The sequence below is a fragment of the Aspergillus alliaceus genome, assembly GCF_009176365.1.
Source record: "Aspergillus alliaceus strain CBS 536.65 unplaced genomic scaffold BDW43scaffold_2, whole genome shotgun sequence".
Taxonomy (NCBI): Eukaryota; Fungi; Ascomycota; class Eurotiomycetes; order Eurotiales; family Aspergillaceae; genus Aspergillus; species Aspergillus alliaceus.
The window spans coordinates 676,949-696,205 of record NW_022474685.1 but is presented as its reverse complement, the minus strand read 5'-3'; the positions used below and the strand labels follow the sequence as shown (position 1 = coordinate 696,205).

The window sequence follows — 19,257 nt, the reverse complement described above, 5'->3', positions numbered from 1 at the left end:
GGTGAGAAGGCCACTGAATACACTGAACCTGAATGGCCCTCGAGAGTCTGGTACTCTGTGCCAGTTGTTATATCCCAGAGCTTGATAGTATTGTCACCCAAGCCTGACGCCAGAGTACACCCATCGGGTGAGATGGCCACTGAATACACTGAACCTGAATGGCCCTCAAGGGTCTGGCGCTCTGTGCCAGTTGTTGTATCCCAGAGCTTGATAGTATTGTCACACGAGCCTGACGCCAGAGTGCGCCCATCAGGCGAGAAGGCCACTGATCTGACCCAATCTGAATGGCCCTTGAGGGTCTGGCGCTCTATGCCAGTTGTTGTATCCCAGAGCTTGATAGTATTGTCGTCCGAGCCTGATGCCAGAGTACACCCATCGGGCGAGAAGGCCACTGATCTGACCCACTCTGAATGGCTCTCAAGCGTCTGTAAGCTTGGGCTCCAAGAATCCTCCAAAACTGGTAGACTTTGTATCTGTCTTATTATTTCGCTAAAAAAAGTCTTTTTCACAATACTTTGGGTAGGTGCGAATACCAGTCCAGAGCTGTAGAGTTGAAGTGGAGCAATATCAGCTATATAAGTATTTTGAAGAGCAAACCTTTTTGCATCATAGAGAAAGTCTGAAATCTCAGTACCAATGCCTGTCTATAACACTTGTCAGCCACTATTTAGCTATAGAGTTTAAAGAGGCTTACCCATATAGCTAACATCAGGGTATCTATTATTTCCACTGTATCAGATATACTTCCAACTAGAGCCAGTGCCTCCAACCAGTGAAGAAAATGCTTTTTTAGAAAAGAGAGAATTTCAGACTCAGAGATATGACCTTGGCTTTGCTTTAGATGATATACCCAGTAGCGGCAGCTGTATTGAAGATCAGCTGTAAGATGCTGATTAATAACTTGAGGATTGATATCCTTGCGTTGCATTCCGTAACTTGCTAGACCACAGATATTATGTTTAAGCCGAGCTTCCATAACCTGGAGACAATATGACGCTATTTTTCCATGTGTCTTTTGCTCATGAATATAAAAAGGGCTTTTCGTGATTAGAAGATAGTCACGGAATGATAAATGCAGAATGCGCACTGGAGCCTCTCTGTCACTGGGTACGCTCAGTACTGAATGCAAGCGATCTAATAGCTCGCTGATATCGTCTGCCGATATCTGGAGAAGCTGGGAAAGAGACCTAATAGAGAGTGGGGTAGTAAGAAGAACAATAACCCCAACAATGTCTTGAAATTCTTCAATGAGCTCCTTTAAGTCATCTTTATCATCGCTTATAAGTTGATTCAAAACTGGCAGATATATTTTGTCCAGCTGGGTTGCAGTTGCCGTTACTTGAAATTCAAGAAGCTTCTGAAGCCGTTTCTTTGGGTGTGTCCCTTCTTTGATAAACCGGCAGGCTGTGGCTGCGAAAATGAATAACGGAACAGCCATGTGTACTAGCCTTTCCACATTGTCATTTCCTGGCCAATCTGGGGATAGTGAGCGCTCATGCTGTATTTTTGAAAGCTTATGCTCTAGGAACACGCGAATGTCTCGTTCAACCATGGAGGCAGGAAGCTCGTGGAGAACCAGGCCCTGATGGTTTTTATCTTGCTCTAAGCCAAGGCGAATTGGAAGTTCAGGTCTGCTGGTCAGAAACACTCGCAGACATACAGATTCGATTTCCTGTAACTTGAATAAGAGTTGGAGTATTACTTGTATATCGTCTTCTTTATCACATTCATCCAATGCGTCAACAACAATCACTATTGTTGTAGGCTGGTCTAAATGTAGCTTCATAAGGGGTTGATGAAGAAGCTTCTCACACTGTTCACTTAGAGATTTAGACGCAATATTAGGATCGTTTTTGATAGCATTCAAGACCTCAGTGGCTAGTCGATGGTATCTGGTTACCAGCTGTCTTGTAACAGTTGATATTAGGTATTTCGCGTTACCACGGTCAGCTTCACCCCGCTTGAAAAAAAATGAGGCACCAAGCAGTCCTTGATTTTGGAAAGATTCAGCAACTGTCCGGGCAATCGTAGATTTGCCGGTTCCCGCCATTCCATTTAACCAGAATATAAATTTACCATTTGACCCAGCCCACTTCGAGATTTGCTGAAGAAGCTCAGTCCTTGTGTTCTGGAGGCAAAAGTCCTCATGTTGATTGGCATAGGAGTTATAAAATGCTCCCTCCGCGACGCGGAGATTTGCAAGGCTAGACTGTTCAATAAGCTCCTTCATAGATTCGGTAAGTTTATCGATTGAAGACAGGATATCCTCTGCATCCTCTCCGCGGTGGAGATATTCATTGAATTCAATACACCTGCGCAGACTTTCTCTTTCCTCATTAACCAAGACTTTGAGTTCTGTGAACGGGTTCCCAGTGATAGGAGAGACAGAGTCCAACAATTTCTTTCCCTTGCTAGCACTTCGGGCCTTCTGTACCAGCGCTGTATAGTGAAGGATTGCTTGATAGAGCCGGATCAATGAATTTTCTATATCTTGCTGGTTACCGGACCTGGTGTTACGATAGAAATTCTTTTCAATAAAGGCGCACTGTGTAAGAACATCGGCCAGGTAATCCGATGATTTAAACAGGGCATCTTGTTGGTCACGATGATTTTTTGTCATCTGCATTTCCAATCCCTCAGTGAGTCAGCTGCTTTTATAATCTACTGGAAAATATAACATACTGTCAACCCAAGTGACACAATTGCCCAAGCACTAGCTGCATGCTGGGTAGGATCAAGGGTCGCAGCTGTGCCAATAATATCCTTGAAAGATAGCACTGCATTGAGAATATTCCTGAAGCATGTCCGAGTCCTTTGATTGGCGTTCTGTTGGTATTTTTCGTATTGCTCTTTGGTCAAATGGATGACCTCACCAATCAAGTCTTCTGTTCGGGTTCGGTTTTCCTTATCAATGGGGTTCGCAGTAACTTTCACCGTTAATAAAATTCTCTGCTTCTCCTCATCTAGCTGATCATAGGCAATCTGCCACAAGTCCTGCGGTTTAAAGGACTCAATTGACTGGGTAGTCTGGATAGTGAATGGGCGAGATGGCGGTGGCGGTGGGCTGTTGGCCTTGCTCTTTTTCTGGTCTCCACACAATTTATGTAGCAGCTTTCGAAGCGGCATCTCTAATCATTTGCCAGGGCTTTAAAGATAATAATATTGAAGTAAAGTTGAAGATTGAGAGAGTGGAAAAAACCCAGTTAATATTATCTCAACAGGCTAAATGCGACTTCTTGATCATGAATCCTTGAATTGATGATGACTATCTAAGCTATCTCTAGCCTAACAACACAGATCATTGTGAGCCCGCTTGGCGGCCGGAAGAACCCCATTCCGGGGCCCTTAGGGCCGCCAGCAGGAATCCCCATGCCAACATATTATGCTTCCTCTATCTCATCTTCTCACAATCGATACTCCGCACTTCGATGTGTTAGCGCGGCTGAACAACAGGGATATGGTAATCTGATCGACCAAACATAGCCAACAGGAAGAGAAAATCTTTACAGTGCATCTTTGCTTCCAACAATATTGAACAGCACCGGGAGTCAATCCAGGGCGCTATTCTGTAACATATATAAGTCCCAAATAAGTGAAGCTGCCTGCAAACTAACCTACGTTCCATGGTCTTGCCAATGAGACTGCATCCGCCCGGAATCTTAACGTCGGCCCGGACCGGCCTTTCTGAACCAAGAGTCTGTTGTCGGCTTAATTATCTCTTTGGCAAACAGGCCCACACGCCGAAGAAGCACCGGTAAAATATACAAGATCTGCTTATGATACGTTGGTATATTTACGATACATACAAGGAATAATAATACTCCGAAAGGCAGCTCAAAATGGCTTAGCTCAATTTAGAGTTATGGTTACTAAAAAAATCAAAGAGTGTAAGTGGTGACACCAGTTTCCGGAAACACAATAGAAGCCTGCAGTCTAATACACCTACAGAGCAAATTTCCTTCATTCAATGACTGGCTCCAACCTGAGGCTTTAGGGAGCTACTATCTTCCTCGAGGATGCAACCTCCGGATCCCCTCGTTCGGCTCTCTGGTCATGAGTCCACCGGCGGATGGCCTGGCTCAATTCTAGCGACCCTTTAAATGAGTCACCTAGTAAGTTGCTGGACGTGAAACGCGAGCGTATAATTTTTGACTACGCAGTGGAATGAGCAATTCTTTTTGAGTGATATTGTGCCCGTCTGAGGGGCGGTACTTAGAGACAGGCTGATTCAGCGGTCCCCAAATTCCTCATACGTTTTGTATGGTAAACGCCGTCAATTTGGAACACCCGTCTCATAACGCGCCAATAATTGCTAGCCCCTGAGACTATAGGATGCTCTCAACAGCGGTCTCCTAGACAGTTCTTCAATCAATTATCCCATCTGGTTCACCCATTACTGTGGCGTACGGGTATCCTATTACTCGATAGGTTACGTTCCGCAAGTCGTCCCGCGCAAGATGAAAAACTTCTATTTTAGAGTTTAGGGTCGTTCTCCTTCGGTTCGATACTGATACGACATACATGGACTTAACCGGCGAAGTGTCGGCTTCCTCGGAACTGAAGCTTCGGTCCGTACCCTCGGTTCTGCAGTGACCCGGTCACGCTTTCTGATTGTTTTATCTTTCGCCTCTAACTATTAGATAGGTCTCTATTCTCCTGGGCTGATAAATCCTGAACACCTAGCTCAGTTATATCACCACTTGTTTCAAGCATCATCTCACGCACCTGACCCAGCGCAAATAAAGGGAACTATGTCTTACGCCATGCCTTCCAAGACTTCCGGGCCCATTAACATCTCCTCGGTTGCCGCTGAACGTCTCACCCAAGTCGGGAATCATCTAACCACAACTACCCGGGAGGGAAAAGAGGCCATGGATGTATATATCCTGAGTGCCGCTAGGACGCCGACTACTCGATTCGGCGGTGCATTCGCCAATGTGCCAGCTCCCCAACTAGGAGCATATGCAATCAGAGAAGCACTCATAAAATCCAAGTTGCCTTTGACGAAGATCACCGATGTCTACATGGGCAACGTCCTGCAAGCATCTGTTGGCCAGTCACCCGCACGTCAAGCTGCAATACTTGCTGGACTCCCGGTAACGGCCGACGCCGTCACCATCAACAAAGTTTGTGCATCTGGCCTTAAAGCGGTCGTGATGGCAGCCCAAAATATCCAGCTAGGATTATCCAAGGCCCAGGTTGCTGGGGGAATGGAAAGCATGTCCTCTGTTCCATACTACCTTCCCAGAACACCACGCTTCCATCCACCCAGAAATATTAACTTAGAGGATGGCCTAATCAAGGACGGTCTTTGGGACGTGTACAACCAAATCCACATGGGAAACTGTGCGGAGAACACGGCGAAGAAGCTCGATCTCTCTCGAGAGGCACAGGATGACTATGCCATCCATAGCTTTCTACGAGCGCAGAAGGCATGGGCTGAAGGGAAATTCAAGGATGAAGTTGTTCCAATCACTGTGAAAGGAAGAAATGGGGAGGTTGTAGTCTGCGAGGATGAAGGGTTTGACAGGCTTAAGGTGGATAAGGTGGCCAACTTGAAGCCGGCATTTACCGAGGAAAATGCTGGGACTGTGACAGCAGCGAACTCTTCACCTCTCAACGACGGCGCGAGCGCGTTGGTTTTGGTCAACAAGGCTATTGCACAAGAGTACGGTTGCCATAGCCGAGTTTTATCAAAGATTCTTTCCACAGCAGATGCTGCGGTTGATCCTATTGATTTTCCCATTGCCCCAGCTAAGGCCGTGCCGATCGCTTTAGAGCGTGCAGGAATAAGGAAGGAGGATGTCGCAGTGTGGGAGTTCAATGAGGCATTTGCAGCGGTCATCAAGGCCAACGAAAAGGTATGCTTCAAGAACTTGTCATATGGTCCATATTTGCTAATCCGTTTCTAGATCCTCGGTCTTGAAAACGCAAACGTGAATCCGCTAGGGGGAGCCATCTCTTTGGGCCACGCTCTCGGCAGCTCGGGATCCAGGATTCTCACCACTCTGTTGCATCAGCTTAAGATAGGGGAGTACGGCGTCGCGGCGATTTGTAACGGCGGTGGTGCAGCAACTGTCGTTGTGGTTCAAAGAGTTAAGAGTGTAGATTGAGATAGAATGGGCAATCAAGGAGGACTATGCAGCCGATCTCTTTGCGAACAATACCTTGCCCTCATTTTGAATGCACAATTAGTCTTTGACAGTCAGTGAGACAAATTTACGAAACTGATTCGAAGATGAGAGATGATCGAGTCACTTGGAATGCCCATGTTATGACTTATGGTACGGGAGAGACCCACCTGTCAACCGGGTCACTAGAGAGTAGTGGAGGCAGTAGAGGGGCAGTTGCATAGGACTCACACAAGTCTGGAAAGGGGAGAAACTAGATGCCGTATACGCCTTTTAACCTCACTCTTCAAGACAACACTATTGCGGGGTATTCAATCTATCACATATATATACCTAGATAGGGGACCTCGATAAGGAACCTCGGCCAACGGTCCCTAACAAAACGGATCCTATATATGATGGGTAACATTGGGTACAATAATCTTTAAAAGATAGGCTTTGCAGACGGAATCGCCAGAACTTTTGTGAGTATTATTCTATGCACGAAGTTCAAAAATATACTCTACGTAACTATATGTGTGAAGGGCTAAAGCAAGACTCGGCTCAATGCAACTAGGCCATGTCCAATTCACCAAAAGCTCGAAGGAAAGCAAAAGAGTGATGAGAAAAGCGCGGTGTAAATACAGACGCAGTCAATCGAGCTTAGGTAAATGTTTGTCCACGGCGTAGTTACGTTGTCGTGTCGTACAGTCGACGAAAGGACGTTTTGCGGCCCAGCTGTGCTCACGTACCTGTACATGATGCCTACCGGACTCTGTTCCATTACAATACGTTCTCCGATGGCAACTGCCATGAAACAGCATGCAGAAAACTGTTATTCACCCAGACAGCTTCTGAGAAATCCCCGTCGGTAGGTAGAATAGACTGCTGAAGGCACCACACGTGCGGCCGGCCTCCCTAACTACCAAAAGAGAAGTGATCCGTCAATATTGTCGGCAGGCTAATCATTTCCCAGGTACCGAACGGCGCTGACCTTCCTGGCATACTACAGTATGGCAGTGGAAGGGCGCCAGCAGTGAACATGCTCCCGTGATTGAGGCGCCGAAACATCGGACACCATATGCTTCATACCAAGTTCTTTATTAGTGATCTACAGTTGGAAGATCATGTTTTGAACCCAAGTTGAAACTCAGCTACGATATCAAATAAATTGTTTGATCACTGTAAGAAAAAGCATCCGATGCGGGAGCGAACTAAGTGTTGTAGGACGACAGTCTATACTGAGCAATGTTACAGCAGACCCTTGGCAAGCTGTTTAAACTTGCGTTTCTGGTGTTGTGCGAGTTCGAATTGCTTTTTTCCCTTTTGAGGGTCCCCGCTTGGTATCCTTTCCTCATGGATAAGACGGCATTCACGATCGTTTGCTTCCAGTAACTCCTTGATGACTGATTGTTTCATCAATCGTTTTGTTCCCTGGAGAGAACCGGCTGGTGACTGGGCAAGATTTTCTGCGATCTCCATAACTTGGCCCATAAAGTCCTTGGCTGGTAGGACTTTGCTGACAAGACCTAATTGCATTGCCTCTGGAGCTAGGATCCGCTCCCCAGTAAGACACAACAAGGATGCTCTCTGGTGGCCCATTATCCTTGCGAACGTCAGGCTCGAAGCAGCCTCTGGGGCCATCCCCCACTTGACGAATGGCGTGAAGAAATAGGCGTCCGGGATGGAATAGACCAAATCAAGCAATGCAAGGCTGCTAACGCCGTAACCCACAGCAGGCCCATTCACCGCGGCGACCAGAATCTTCTCACTCAAAATAAGTGCCTCGTTAAGTTGGTGGAAGTCCGACCCGATTGCGAATGACATCTCGTCATTGCTGATTAATTCCATCCCGGTGCAGAAGAATTGACCATTTCCAGTCAAGACAATGACCTTGACCTTCTTATTTTGCTCCGCCCACCGAATGGCCCTCAGCATGTCGGCCACTAGTTTAGGATGTAATGAGTTGCCTGACTCGGGTCTATTCAGCTTTAACAATAAGACTCCGTTTCTTGGGCCCTGCAGCTGGACGAGGCTTAATCCAAGTTTATCTGCCATCTTGATATGTTTGATCTAGCTATATCAGTTATTAAATCACTGTCCATGTGGGTAGGGCGTACTCACTCCGCAGTCGCTAGACTAAACTTCAGCCGCAGAAGTTCTGCTTTCACTGGCACGGAGAATCAATCAAATCAGAAGTACGAAGCCACATGTGATGATGTGAAGGACAGTGCGACCGCCAAATGAGGACCAGGTCGAAATTTATCAAGCAAGCTATATTAACCGCCCAATAATGCGCTACCTATGGGCTTGAGCCGGACTTCGAGATGTTTTGCGGGGATGGCAACAACTCTCGGCCGAGGAATACTGGTAAGTCCTTGGTTCTTACCCTAAGCCGCTAGCCTCGGGCCGTCGGTCACCCCGGCCGCCAACTAGAACTAGTAACGTCGTTGTACCTTGGAAACAAAGAGGTGCGTAGGTCTCCATGGCATTGACTAGGATGTGTGTGCTGGTCATTAAAGTGCCCAAAGCCTCAATCGGCCCGAGTCATATCTACCCGTTGTTGGGAGCAATACTCGCCTCGGGTAGTGGGCAGAAACGCCACGTCGTACTTGGAAGCCATTGCAATGCCCTAATGCCACATAAAAACAGCTACTTCGCTTTCATCAGCGCCTCAGGTTGATATATACGAACTTCATTATTATTCTGTCGATATGGAACCCCTTACATGCAGTCATCTGCAACGGCCAGATTATTTCAACTTCGCCACTGATGTTGTTGATACCTGGGCTGCCAAATCACCCTCCTTGCAAGCCATGCTATGGGTGTCTCACGACAAAGCCACCCAAAAGACGCTGACTTATCAACACTTCTCTCGGCAGTCACACCGCATTGCTCTCTTACTCGGCCAGCTGGGTGTATGTCCGGGGGATGTTATGATGATTGTCCTTCCACGAGTTCCGGCATGGTATGCCCATCTCTGGTGATAGGTGGTCTACTCTCTGACACAGCTTTATAGGTGGGAGGTTGCTACAGCCGGTCTCCGCAGTGGCATAATAATTGCGCCCGCTACGACATTATTGACCGCGAGGGACATCGAGTACCGCTGTCAAAAAAGCAACGCAACAGTTTTTGTCGGTGATACCACGAGTGTCCGCAAGGTCCTGCAGGTCCGCCACAGTTGCCCCTCCCTCCGGGTCATCATCCAGGCAGAGGGCGAGCCGGAAGCAGGGGTAACGGGCCTGTACATGGCCCTGAAGCGGATCGAGACAACCGCAAGATATTGCTCGATCAGGCAGCCGTGGAATTCTCCGGCAATCCTATACTTTACATCAGGCACTTCTGGTCTACCCAAAATGGTGCGCCATAATCAGGTTTCTTATCCATTAGGTAAGTCTACCAAAGTACTAAGAGTCGCAGGAAGGTCGGACTAACAATTGGCCCAGCGCACCTTCTTACTGGCGAACATTGGCTCAAATTATCCGCTGGGAAGATCTGCTGGAATTGCACAGAGCAAGGTGATTAGGGGCCGAATAGGACAACCTCCCAATGAAAGTGCTAATAAAATTCGAACTCTAGGATGGGGGAAGGCAGCATATACTTACTTTGGAGCGTGGAACTGTGGCGCTACTTTGTTCGTCTGGGACGACCGAGGACCGTTCAACGCAACCTCCATCCTCGAGCTCTTGCACCATTTTCCAATCACGACTCTATGTGCCCCTCCGTTAGCATGGCGGCAGCTCGTCTCTCACCAGTGCCAAACACTTTACAGCAAGAAGGCACCGTGCGCTCTCACGCAATGCAACTCAGCCGGGGAGGCCCTGGATAGCACAGTAATTAACCAGTGGCGAAACCTCAGCGGATTAACGATTTGCGAAGGCTACGGCCAAACTGAGACAACTTTGATGTGTGGAAACTATGGTGGCTTTCAAATTCGCCCTGGATCGATGGGCAAGCCGATTCCAGGAGTGCCCCTGCATGTCATCAACCTTGCCGGTGGAGAAACTGAAGCCGACGAAGAGGGCGAGCTGGCACTCCTCCTTACTGATGGAGATTCTTCCTCAAGTTTCTTTGGAATCTTCGATGGATATGTTGGTGATAACGGCGAAGTCACACGCAACGAGAGAATTAACATCGTCCACGGGAGGGTCAGAAGGTGGTACTTAACTGGTGACAGGGCCAAGAGAGACAAGGACGGATATTTATGGTTTGTGGGTCGCGCGGACGACGTTATTAACTCCTCTGGCTATCGAATTGGTTTGTGAATGCTTCAAGAATCTGTGGAGCTAGCAGCTAATATTTCCGTGCTAGGTCCGTTTGAAGTTGAGTCCACTTTAAAACAACATCCCGCTGTCGCGGAATGTGCTGTGATATCCTCCCCTGACGTGATACGCGGAGAGGTTGTCAAGGCCGTAATAGTTCTGACCTCTCAATACGCGAATGCCCCCCGAGTTCGGCTCACGAAGGAACTGCAGGCTTTTTGTAAAGCGAACTCCGCGCCGTACAAATACCCGCGGAAAGTGGAGTTTGTCAATCAGGAATTCTTGCCGAGAACAAGCAGTGGGAAGGTTCGGAGGGCAGATCTGAGAAAGCGGGAATGGAAGAATTCAAAACTATGAGAACCTACTACTTTGTGAATGGTGACGTTTCCCAAGGTGTAGGTGTCCGCATATACATGTGTTTGTGCGCTCCTGTGTGTGTATTCTATCAAGTGTGGTAAAGACGTCTCGTGCCACGCTGGCGAGGATAGGAAATTCATATTGATGATCCTTCCAGTACGTCCGCCGGTTGACTTCTAATAATGTTTAGTTAGGCTGGGGTAAGAGATAACTAGTTAAGTAAAGGAATCTAAATTACTTCTTCTAATATATCGCAAAGGCTCGTCATTAGAAGTTAGCGACATTAGCGACCCTCTATGACATCCGTGGGTGAATTCCAGCCCTCATAGATGTTACGGGCCAATCGAAAGAAACAGATCAATTCGGGCCTACTGACGAAAGTATCGGAGCTGACAGGGAAAAGAAGAAAAGGAAGGTCCGCTAGGGGGAGAGCTCTCAAGACCACCACAGCAAAGCCGACGGACATGCCAAAGCCCCAAATAGGAGTCATCAATTCTCCATATATAGTTCGTGTATCCTACGGTAAGATTGCAAGATTCAAATCGCAGGCACCCTGATTAGGCGATTACCCCAGTTAGTCCTTCTACCGTCTCCCAAAACATCATAAATCGCGGCTGCCTGTTTGTTAAACAACCTGCATCTCAAAACCGCCACTGCTGTAACCAATTCGACATCAAAGGGGCCGAAATTGGTCCAAGTGATCTCATTGTTGTACTCGCTTCCTTCGCCCTCTGGGTGTCTAGAGCCACCGAGAGCGCAGAATTCGCAGCAAGTCCGCGATAGAAGTTCAGCAGTTTTAGAGCTGGCTTGTTAGCCACGTCCGTAGCGGTTGGGTTCTCAATACTCTCGAGCTCTGCAACCCACTCAGCAAACTCAACTGGTTCAACATGGCATTCCTCCTGGATGGCCGGAATGAGCGATGACCACTGAGCGCTTTCGGGATTGGTGAGATGGAATACTGCTGAAGGAGACTCAGGTCGGTATCCATGGCGCGTATGCACAATCTCAACTATGATAGACGAGAGCTTATCCTAAATATCAGGGTTAGCAAACCGAGGCTTGTAATAAAACCGAAACAGCTCTCTTACAACTGGGATCCAATCAACAACCATCGAGCCTAGTTTGTTGGGGATCTTTCCCATCGCCTTTGACGTTGCGATGATTGTCGGAAGCCATTCGTGTCGGTTCCATCGTCCACTCGAGGTAGTTGGCCCTGCAATCTGTCCCACGCGGTATAGTGTTGCAGGAACACGCGACAGCCGTGATGCTTCCAGACAAATACATTCCGAAACATGCTTTGACTCGCCGTATCCTTGGGGGAGAACCAAGTTGCTGTCCTCCATCGGCAGTTCTGGTACCGATAATCCCATTTCGGGGGTCCATCCGCTCACTGTACTAACGGAAGACATGAAGTGGAGATGGGCATTGTACTGACTTTGCAGGCAAAAGTCCACAAACTGGCGCATGCCTCTGATATGAGTGGCTTCGAATGACTCTACTGCAAGGTTAAAGTCAACTTTCCAGGCATTGTGAATAATTGTGTCCACTGATTCCAGCAGTTCAGCGTATTTCTCTTTCTCTAGGCCGAGTAGTGGTTCTCCAAAAGAGGCCTGGAGGAACTCGACCTTAGCTGACCAGTCATCAGGGTCCACGGACAATCCTTTCTGATCCAAAATTTTCTTTTGTCGACTCTCAGCGTCTGAGCGATTCAGACAATAGACCTTTGAGATTGACGGAATGCTGAGCAGATGAAACAGGAGGTACGTTCCTAGTGAGCCAGTGGACCCAGTTAAGATCACGGTCGAGGGCGAACTCGGTCCCTCTCGAGGAGAACTATTCCGGGTACGAGGAAGATCAGAAGTGTACTTTTCCACCAAACGGCGGATTTTCTCTTCTCGAGGGATTTTGGTCTGTACATCACCGTCTACCATTCCATAAATGACCTTCGCCAGATGCTGCACTGTTGGGTTGGCGTAAATGGTCTGAGGGGTAATAATGCGTGGTTTTACCTCAGGTCGATGGACCCGGATACCCCGCTCTAACACTCTGGCGACCTGGATGGTCATTAATGAATCCAACCCAAGGCTGTAGAGGTCTTGGTCAATGGGAATGTGGGGTTGCTCGAGGACGCGAGCGATAGCCTGACGAGTATACTCCACGACGGTCTCCTGATCTAGAGGCTCAGGGAGACAGTACTCTGGATCTTCTTCGAAATTTGTCTCGTAGATCGCGTTGATCTCTTTCTCGTATTCCCGAAGCACGGCACGTCGTTGGATTGTGCCTTTCGGGGTTCTCTTGAACGGCTTAGACTTTGAGGCAAATCCAATCTTGCTCTTCATCACTCGGCCGTGGGCGGCGATGGTTTGATTTGCCGCTTGTACTGTAGGCCAGACTTCCTCGATGACGAGCTTTAAGTCCATCTCCGGCATGTCTAGGTTCAACTCTATCAGAAGAGCGGCCTGAAACCTGGACTGGCCAACCACCACGGCTCCAGAGACGAGCGGGTGCCCCTCAATGATAGTTTCCATTGTGACCGGATTGAACTTCTCTCCGTTGCTCAGGGCAATCACATCATCTTGCCGACCATAGTATTTCCACAGGCGGGGATTAGAAGGATGCTGGATATAGAGATCATTGGTTCGATAGACATCGATATCAGGGAAGGTATGGAAGACGCCCTGGAATCGCGCGAAAAGCTGTATCGCAGAATAACCATTTCATATAGGCTATCGCCTGTATCCTGCATATCGATTCCATAGGCCGGGTTCCATTCAAAGTAGTCCCAGTTACTTTCATCTTCTGGCACCAACGAGGGGATCCAGCCTATCTCACTGGAACCGATAACAGAAATCACCTGGGTGTGTTTGCGCAATCGATCACCTGTCTCCAAGGGTAATGGAGCGCCCCCGAAACAGACGAACTTTAGGAATCCAATGGACTCTAGTGCCTTCTCCGAATGGCTCAGGTCCTCGAGAACTGAAGGAGGGTAAAGCGCACCCGTTGGGCGAGTAACTTGCATAAGTTCAGTCAAATATTCCACTGACAGAGGTTTATCAGGGCCGATAACCACAGGAACACTGTGGAAGATGGAGAATGCAAAGGACATAAACCCCATCAAGTGGAAAAAGGGGGTCGTAGCGAGGACGCGATCCTGGTTGGTCAAGTAGAAAAACGCGCTTGGCTGGCGACCTGCAGGCCATGACAACTGAGCCATAGCATCTACAGCTGCAAAGAATCCATTTTTAAGGGGAACTATCTTTGGCATACCTTCAGAATCCAAGACAATTAGTACTAGGCGGAGATATAGTGGAGTCGTTGCACTTACCGGTCGTCCCCGAACTGTGGATGATACAGATTGTTTCATCTTCAGCATCGGTATAGGACTTTCTCAAATAGTACGGACGTGCTCCACTCTCATCCTCAAGCATTGTGTTGAGAGTTGGTACTTGAAATATCGCGGCAGTTGGGTGGAGTCCTTGTATTTCAAGGATCCGTGCCTTTCGCTCTTCACTGAAGAATAATTTAGTGCAGTTGCAGGCCTTTAGCAGGTGGATATGAGCCTCATCCGAGTTCCTTGTGGAAGGCAAGAAGGCCTATCCAATTTTCGCGTCAGCTGTGTCGCTTCCGTGCCATCGGATCAAGGTATTCATACCTGATAACCGGTCTTTTGGCATGCAAGAAGAAAAAAACAGTAGCGCACGTCATTGCTCCCCATGTAAGCCAACGTCTCATGAGAGACCGCGGGTCCAATGGTGTTCTCAATCCACCAGCACATAAAGTTCACGGCCTCAGCTGCTCCCTTCATAGTCAGGTCCATAAACCCATCCGACAAGTCTGGGCCTCGCGGGATCACCGCAAACAGTCTTTCCGGATCATGTTCAGCAATTTGATCCACCGTCCTCGCTAGTAATCGTTTGCCCTGAGTATCCATGCCGTGTATTATGCAAGTACTGTCAAAGTGAAATTGGTACAGTTAGGTAGCGCAGGTTTGAGAGTCAAAAAGAAAACATAGGGTTATGTCGTTTCAAATTTCCCATTCTTCGGGCTCTCTGGACTCAATTTATAGTTCCCATAGCGCGACTAAACCTGCGACTCAATGACATGATTCATGGGTCTCGTTGCCGTGGCTGTCGGTAATCTGATGTGGATCATTTTGCTGATCGTTTCCCATTTTACAACAGTTGATTCACCCCTAACAGATATCGGCATTACTATGCCGGAATTTGGCGTCATAATCGCCTGCGCCTTCTTCATAAGCACGGGAATTCGCTGCCGGCCTCAGCGTTTATAGGCTAGATCATCTCTTTTGAGAAGTAGTTGTGGATAATGCCGCTGCGTGTATGTGTTTGCTTCGTCGCTGCGTATGCCCTGCCGACGGAAAAACGTCGGCGCAGCCCATTCATCGACCATGGACAAAATAAAAAGCAAATATAGAAAGTACTAATCAACTGTATAACTTATGCAGACTTTTCCATTATTTTTCAGTACTCACCTAGTGCTACTGTAATGAGGGCTAGTCAAATTGCGTTAATGACTGCCGCGCTGCAGGACGTGGTTTTTCATTAAGAAGTCCCAGTGCAACTGACTAACGAGTGACTTTCTTCTATTTGCCAGAGATCGCAACGTAAAAATCCGGTTCAAGACGTCGCAACGATAAAAGGGTAGTCCATCGATTGCCTAGTCGCCCAGTCGACGGCTGGGCATTAGAAGAGCGTGGGAGTCACGTCGGCCAGGGCAAATAGAAGAAGGATGAATGGTCAGTCTCAACCTGGGGGGACCGCTGCTCTATCGGGGGCACCTTTACCTGAGATCCTGCTTCTGAAGAAAAGTCCCTGCCAGTTAGTTGAGGGTGGTTCCCTAGCGAGCAGTCTCTCGCAACGACCCCTTCAACCACCATGCCGCATAAACTTACATGCTGAAGCCGACACCTCGTTAGTTTGCATTTTGTACACTTCATCTTGGACCGAGCGCAGCAAATCTCAGTTTCGGATGAACATGGGACAACAATCAAATCACAACACCCGCAAGTTGAGTGGTGCTGGAATTGGGCCTCTCCCCCTTCTTCTCGAAAACTGACTCGCCGCAGGGCAGACTCGACGTATATGGCTCCAATCATTTATATCCTGGGCCAGCTCAACCGGCCCATAACGACAATCTCCGTCTCTTTCTTATAGTAGTACAACTCCCCGCTTCAGATTACACAAACTCTACCATCTCAGAGAGGCCATCTAGACATGCCTAGATAATATCTAGCAAGCAGTAAATACTGAGAAGGGCACAGCCCAAAGGCTCTGGCGCAGATAGGCGGCTCGGGCGAGGAAAAGGATCAGAATGAATACAAAAATGGTAGAGGGCTGATAGAGCTCCTAGGGGCTATTTAGAGGTAGTGGCCTAGGCCACTGCCAAGGCATACGGGTCTGTCATAGCCAACGGCACGATACGGGACGTTAAACTTGATTAATAATAATAAAAATAATAATACGGGTCATCAGGGTCATTAGGAGGGTCCACTATCTGAAATATTATGACCCTCAGGGTAGAGACGAGTCATGGCAAGGTCTAGCTAGGCAGACCTCACGCAGGAACGAAATTAAGTAAAAATTGGATGGTCACAGGTTAGAACGGTTGGGATATAGATCATTGAACTAGGTTTGTTGGAAACAAAACGGCCAGCCCGACCCTCGTGCAACTGTAGGAGGCAGACGTTCTACGATACGCCATTGAAGACCTCAAAAAGGAAAATAGTATGCCTGTGTCCCTTACCTCGCGGACCCTTTGGCGACTGTGCATAGTTTACTTTCGTCGACGTTAATAATACATGGGTCGCCAATCGCTTTGCAGGTTTTATGCCCCGCTGGATGCTCCATAGCTGCCTGGTGTAACGTAGCCGTCCTGTAGCAGACCTATTCCCTGTTACTCTGCACGCGATTTGGTTTCACAACATGCAAGGCCTGTGCCACGGCCCGTCCTACCAGCGCAACACGTATATCCTCTTAGACGCAGCTATACACGCGAACAAAGTAGCTGCGATCAATGGCAGGTTGTTGGTAATTGTGTTATTGGGAGATAAAAGAAAGGTAGAAGTACCGCGAATTTAATACACCTAGGACCTTCGTTCTACCGTGAGTCTCATTTCAATCAGATCATCATCATTTTCTTCAATACAGAGCATGTTACTCGTGGTCTCCAGAACAGATTGCCTGATCGCTTCCATCTTCCCTTTTGTACAGCGGACGGTCAGGCTAAATAAATTGTTCCAGTCCTCGTGACGGCAGGGCGCCATGGGGCTTGTTAACTGTTCATTATCGAATCCTGTTGCTGCTGTCATGCGAGCACTGCTAGAACCACTGCTGGGTCGAGTGCAGAGGTCACTGCTCGGGCCTGGGCTTGTTTCTGCTGAGCCCAATGAGGCATTTGGATACAGTGTGAAGTTGTCAAGTGGAGACATAGAACCCAGCAGACCCTCGAAGTTATCTTGGAAGTCAGCCACACTGCACTGTCGCAGTGGCGTGACACTTTGAGGCCCACAGCTCGGCTCTTTGAGGATATCGCCAATACCAAAACCCTCATCGGATATTTGGCCCTGAAACGGGGACGACGACAGGAAAAGATCTGGATCTGCGGACCAACATTCTCCCTTTTCGAACGTAGCATTTGATGTAGCCACCTCCAAGTCACCCCAGTCATATCGAGCAGTTTTGCTCTGTAAATTATTGTCATTGACTTTGCTAGTCATGCCTTCATCTTGGATTTCTTTTTCAAATGGCCGGGGGTCATCACTAGAAGCTGCAGAATTCTCTAGTTGCTGTGTGCTGTTTCGACACTCCGGCATTGCAATAGTTTTGGGAGAGTGGGAGGGAGATCTCGTTTGCAGTTTTGACAAAGCCTGAGGCAATCCATTTGACCTATTTCTTCGACGGATCAGGAGAGCATGTCTATTCTTCAGAGATAATGCCGCCCGATTCTTGAAGTACATCTCAGATATCATCTTCCAGTTCCGTCCGTGCTGTTCGACACCAGTGAGCAAGGAATTGTCCTACAAAAAGTCCGATAAGCTTTTATCCGACAGATAACGTTAATGAGGCATGATGTACGTACTTCTTCAAGAGTCCAAGGACTATGATCGAGGTTTGGATCTAAGACGTGTTTCCAACGCTTGGAACATTGATCACTGGTACGGGTCCCAACTTCTTTGGAAACTATTGGCCACTTTGTGCCATGCCGCGCAACTGCGGCGCGCAGTCGGCCATCTTCCGCATCCATCCAGCTCCCAAAATTAGTGTTACCTGCAAATCTCTGGTACCAGCGTTTGCGGCAATCTTTATTGCTTCGCTCGGGGAGGCGACTTGCTATCCAGAGCCAGTCAATTGGCGTCGCAGCTAAAGAATGGAGACGTACTCATCAGAATTTCGTAACTTCTGATTGACGGATGACCGAGAGCTTCGAAGGCTAGTCGACTTACCTTGACGCACTGCCGCTTCCAGAATTTGGTCTTCGGCCTCGGTCCATTTACGACTGTCGTCCGCCATACTGAGATCGTTTAAGCTGTAAGAATAGTAGTAGCGACGTAAAAGAACTCAGGAGAACACAGGCGGGGACAGTAACAAGGGCAGTATTTTCAGGTTGAGCGCGAAGAGGGCAGGCCGCCCGGGTATACGTCTGGGGCCTTATCAATAAAGGACACGCAAGTGCTGATCCTGGTTGGCAAATCCGACGTTGAAAAGATGGGGTCCCTCGTATCGAACTCGCATAGATCCACCCCGTTCGCGGGTCCGCGAGCAAGATAGCAGATGCATAATTCAGCCTGGGAGACCCCACCTTTTGGATTGGCCCTGCATGACGCTCTATATTAATGTAATTACCGTGTACATCCTAGCACAAGCCACAGTATATGGTACGCTTGAAACCATTAGTTTAGATCTCCAGCGACGGCTCGAGATTCAGCAACAAGACCGCCTTTCCCGGTATACTCTCAATTCGCATCATAAAAGCTTGCAAGCCCAATAGCCAAGGCCGTGGCTTCGCTTGTAGTAGGGTGGGAAGTTTCGTTATTCGAGTCGATAATGGATGCGTTTTTCCCTATAAAAGGAGATGGCACTTTCCCATGTATTGTGGGAGTCCATGAAAACAATCGAATGCGAATCAAAACACTCGTCATACGCGTTACAGAAGGCCGTTTCCTTCCCGAAAGGCCCCGGGGAAGGAAGGAATCCTTGTTGCTCTGTTGGAGATAACATCAGGGACTCACTGGTATCTGTTTTATTCAGGGCGTTGCTGAGACCAATGTGGAAAGTTAGCAACCACAACGGAATATAGATTGCTATACCCACACCAGCAAGACGGATATCCAGGAATCATGCAAAGGTCGCAACTTCAAACCCAAAGGATCACCCTCGTTACATTCTGCTTCCCCAAAGTAGCAGATGATGCGGCCAGTTAAGACTCCAGACACAAAACAGCGTCAAAAATAGATATTTGCGCTTCAAACTCGCACCCGATCGACACGGAGGCCCACATCGGCTGGAAAA

At 48.1% G+C, this 19,257-nt stretch overlaps 6 protein-coding genes across 6 annotated transcripts in view; 2 read left to right on the top strand and 4 right to left on the bottom strand.

The window, feature by feature from the left end:
* BDW43DRAFT_296333 (YVTN repeat-like/Quino protein amine dehydrogenase) overlaps positions 1–3,126 on the bottom strand; it is a gene marked incomplete at both ends in the record, with an annotated part of 4,262 nt that extends 1,136 nt beyond the window's left edge. The window contains 6 exons of the mRNA XM_032044188.1: positions 29–644; positions 695–1,498; positions 1,532–1,672; positions 1,703–2,401; positions 2,435–2,620; positions 2,683–3,126. Coding sequence (XP_031905790.1) covers positions 29–644; positions 695–1,498; positions 1,532–1,672; positions 1,703–2,401; positions 2,435–2,620; positions 2,683–3,126 — 2,890 coding nt within the window. The remainder of the gene's footprint in view (positions 1–28; positions 645–694; positions 1,499–1,531; positions 1,673–1,702; positions 2,402–2,434; positions 2,621–2,682) is intronic.
* A 1,055-nt stretch (positions 3,127–4,181) lies between these two features.
* On the top strand, positions 4,182–6,447 carry BDW43DRAFT_71750 (thiolase family protein). Its single transcript, XM_032050430.1, has 3 exons — positions 4,182–4,568; positions 4,645–5,861; positions 5,913–6,447. Exons 2-3 carry the CDS (start codon positions 4,752–4,754, stop codon positions 6,111–6,113), a joined length of 1,311 nt encoding a protein of 436 aa, XP_031905789.1. The 5' UTR covers positions 4,182–4,568; positions 4,645–4,751; the 3' UTR covers positions 6,114–6,447.
* A 914-nt stretch (positions 6,448–7,361) lies between these two features.
* Positions 7,362–8,733, bottom strand: BDW43DRAFT_296331 (enoyl-CoA hydratase/isomerase family protein; the record flags this gene model as incomplete). Its single annotated transcript, XM_032044187.1, has 2 exons — positions 7,362–8,145; positions 8,711–8,733. 2 exons carry the CDS (start codon positions 8,731–8,733, stop codon positions 7,362–7,364), a joined length of 807 nt encoding a protein of 268 aa, XP_031905788.1.
* Positions 8,734–8,824: 91 nt separating this feature from the next.
* BDW43DRAFT_305838 (uncharacterized protein) lies at positions 8,825–10,729 on the top strand (the record flags this gene model as incomplete). The annotated part of the gene is made up of 5 exons (XM_032045878.1): positions 8,825–9,078; positions 9,130–9,500; positions 9,557–9,628; positions 9,690–10,367; positions 10,422–10,729. 5 exons carry the CDS (start codon positions 8,825–8,827, stop codon positions 10,727–10,729), a joined length of 1,683 nt encoding a protein of 560 aa, XP_031905787.1.
* Positions 10,730–11,370: 641 nt separating this feature from the next.
* Positions 11,371–14,660, bottom strand: BDW43DRAFT_296329 (putative NRPS-like enzyme; the record flags this gene model as incomplete). Its single annotated transcript, XM_032044186.1, has 5 exons — positions 11,371–11,760; positions 11,818–13,407; positions 13,443–13,996; positions 14,055–14,322; positions 14,382–14,660. 5 exons carry the CDS (start codon positions 14,658–14,660, stop codon positions 11,371–11,373), a joined length of 3,081 nt encoding a protein of 1,026 aa, XP_031905786.1.
* Positions 14,661–16,832: 2,172 nt separating this feature from the next.
* On the bottom strand, positions 16,833–18,258 carry BDW43DRAFT_305836 (Homeodomain-like protein; the record flags this gene model as incomplete). Its single annotated transcript, XM_032045877.1, has 3 exons — positions 16,833–17,765; positions 17,828–18,108; positions 18,192–18,258. The coding sequence occupies 3 exons, from the start codon at positions 18,256–18,258 to the stop codon at positions 16,833–16,835; spliced, it is 1,281 nt and encodes a 426-aa protein (XP_031905785.1).
* Between the last annotated feature and the right edge of the window lie 999 nt (positions 18,259–19,257).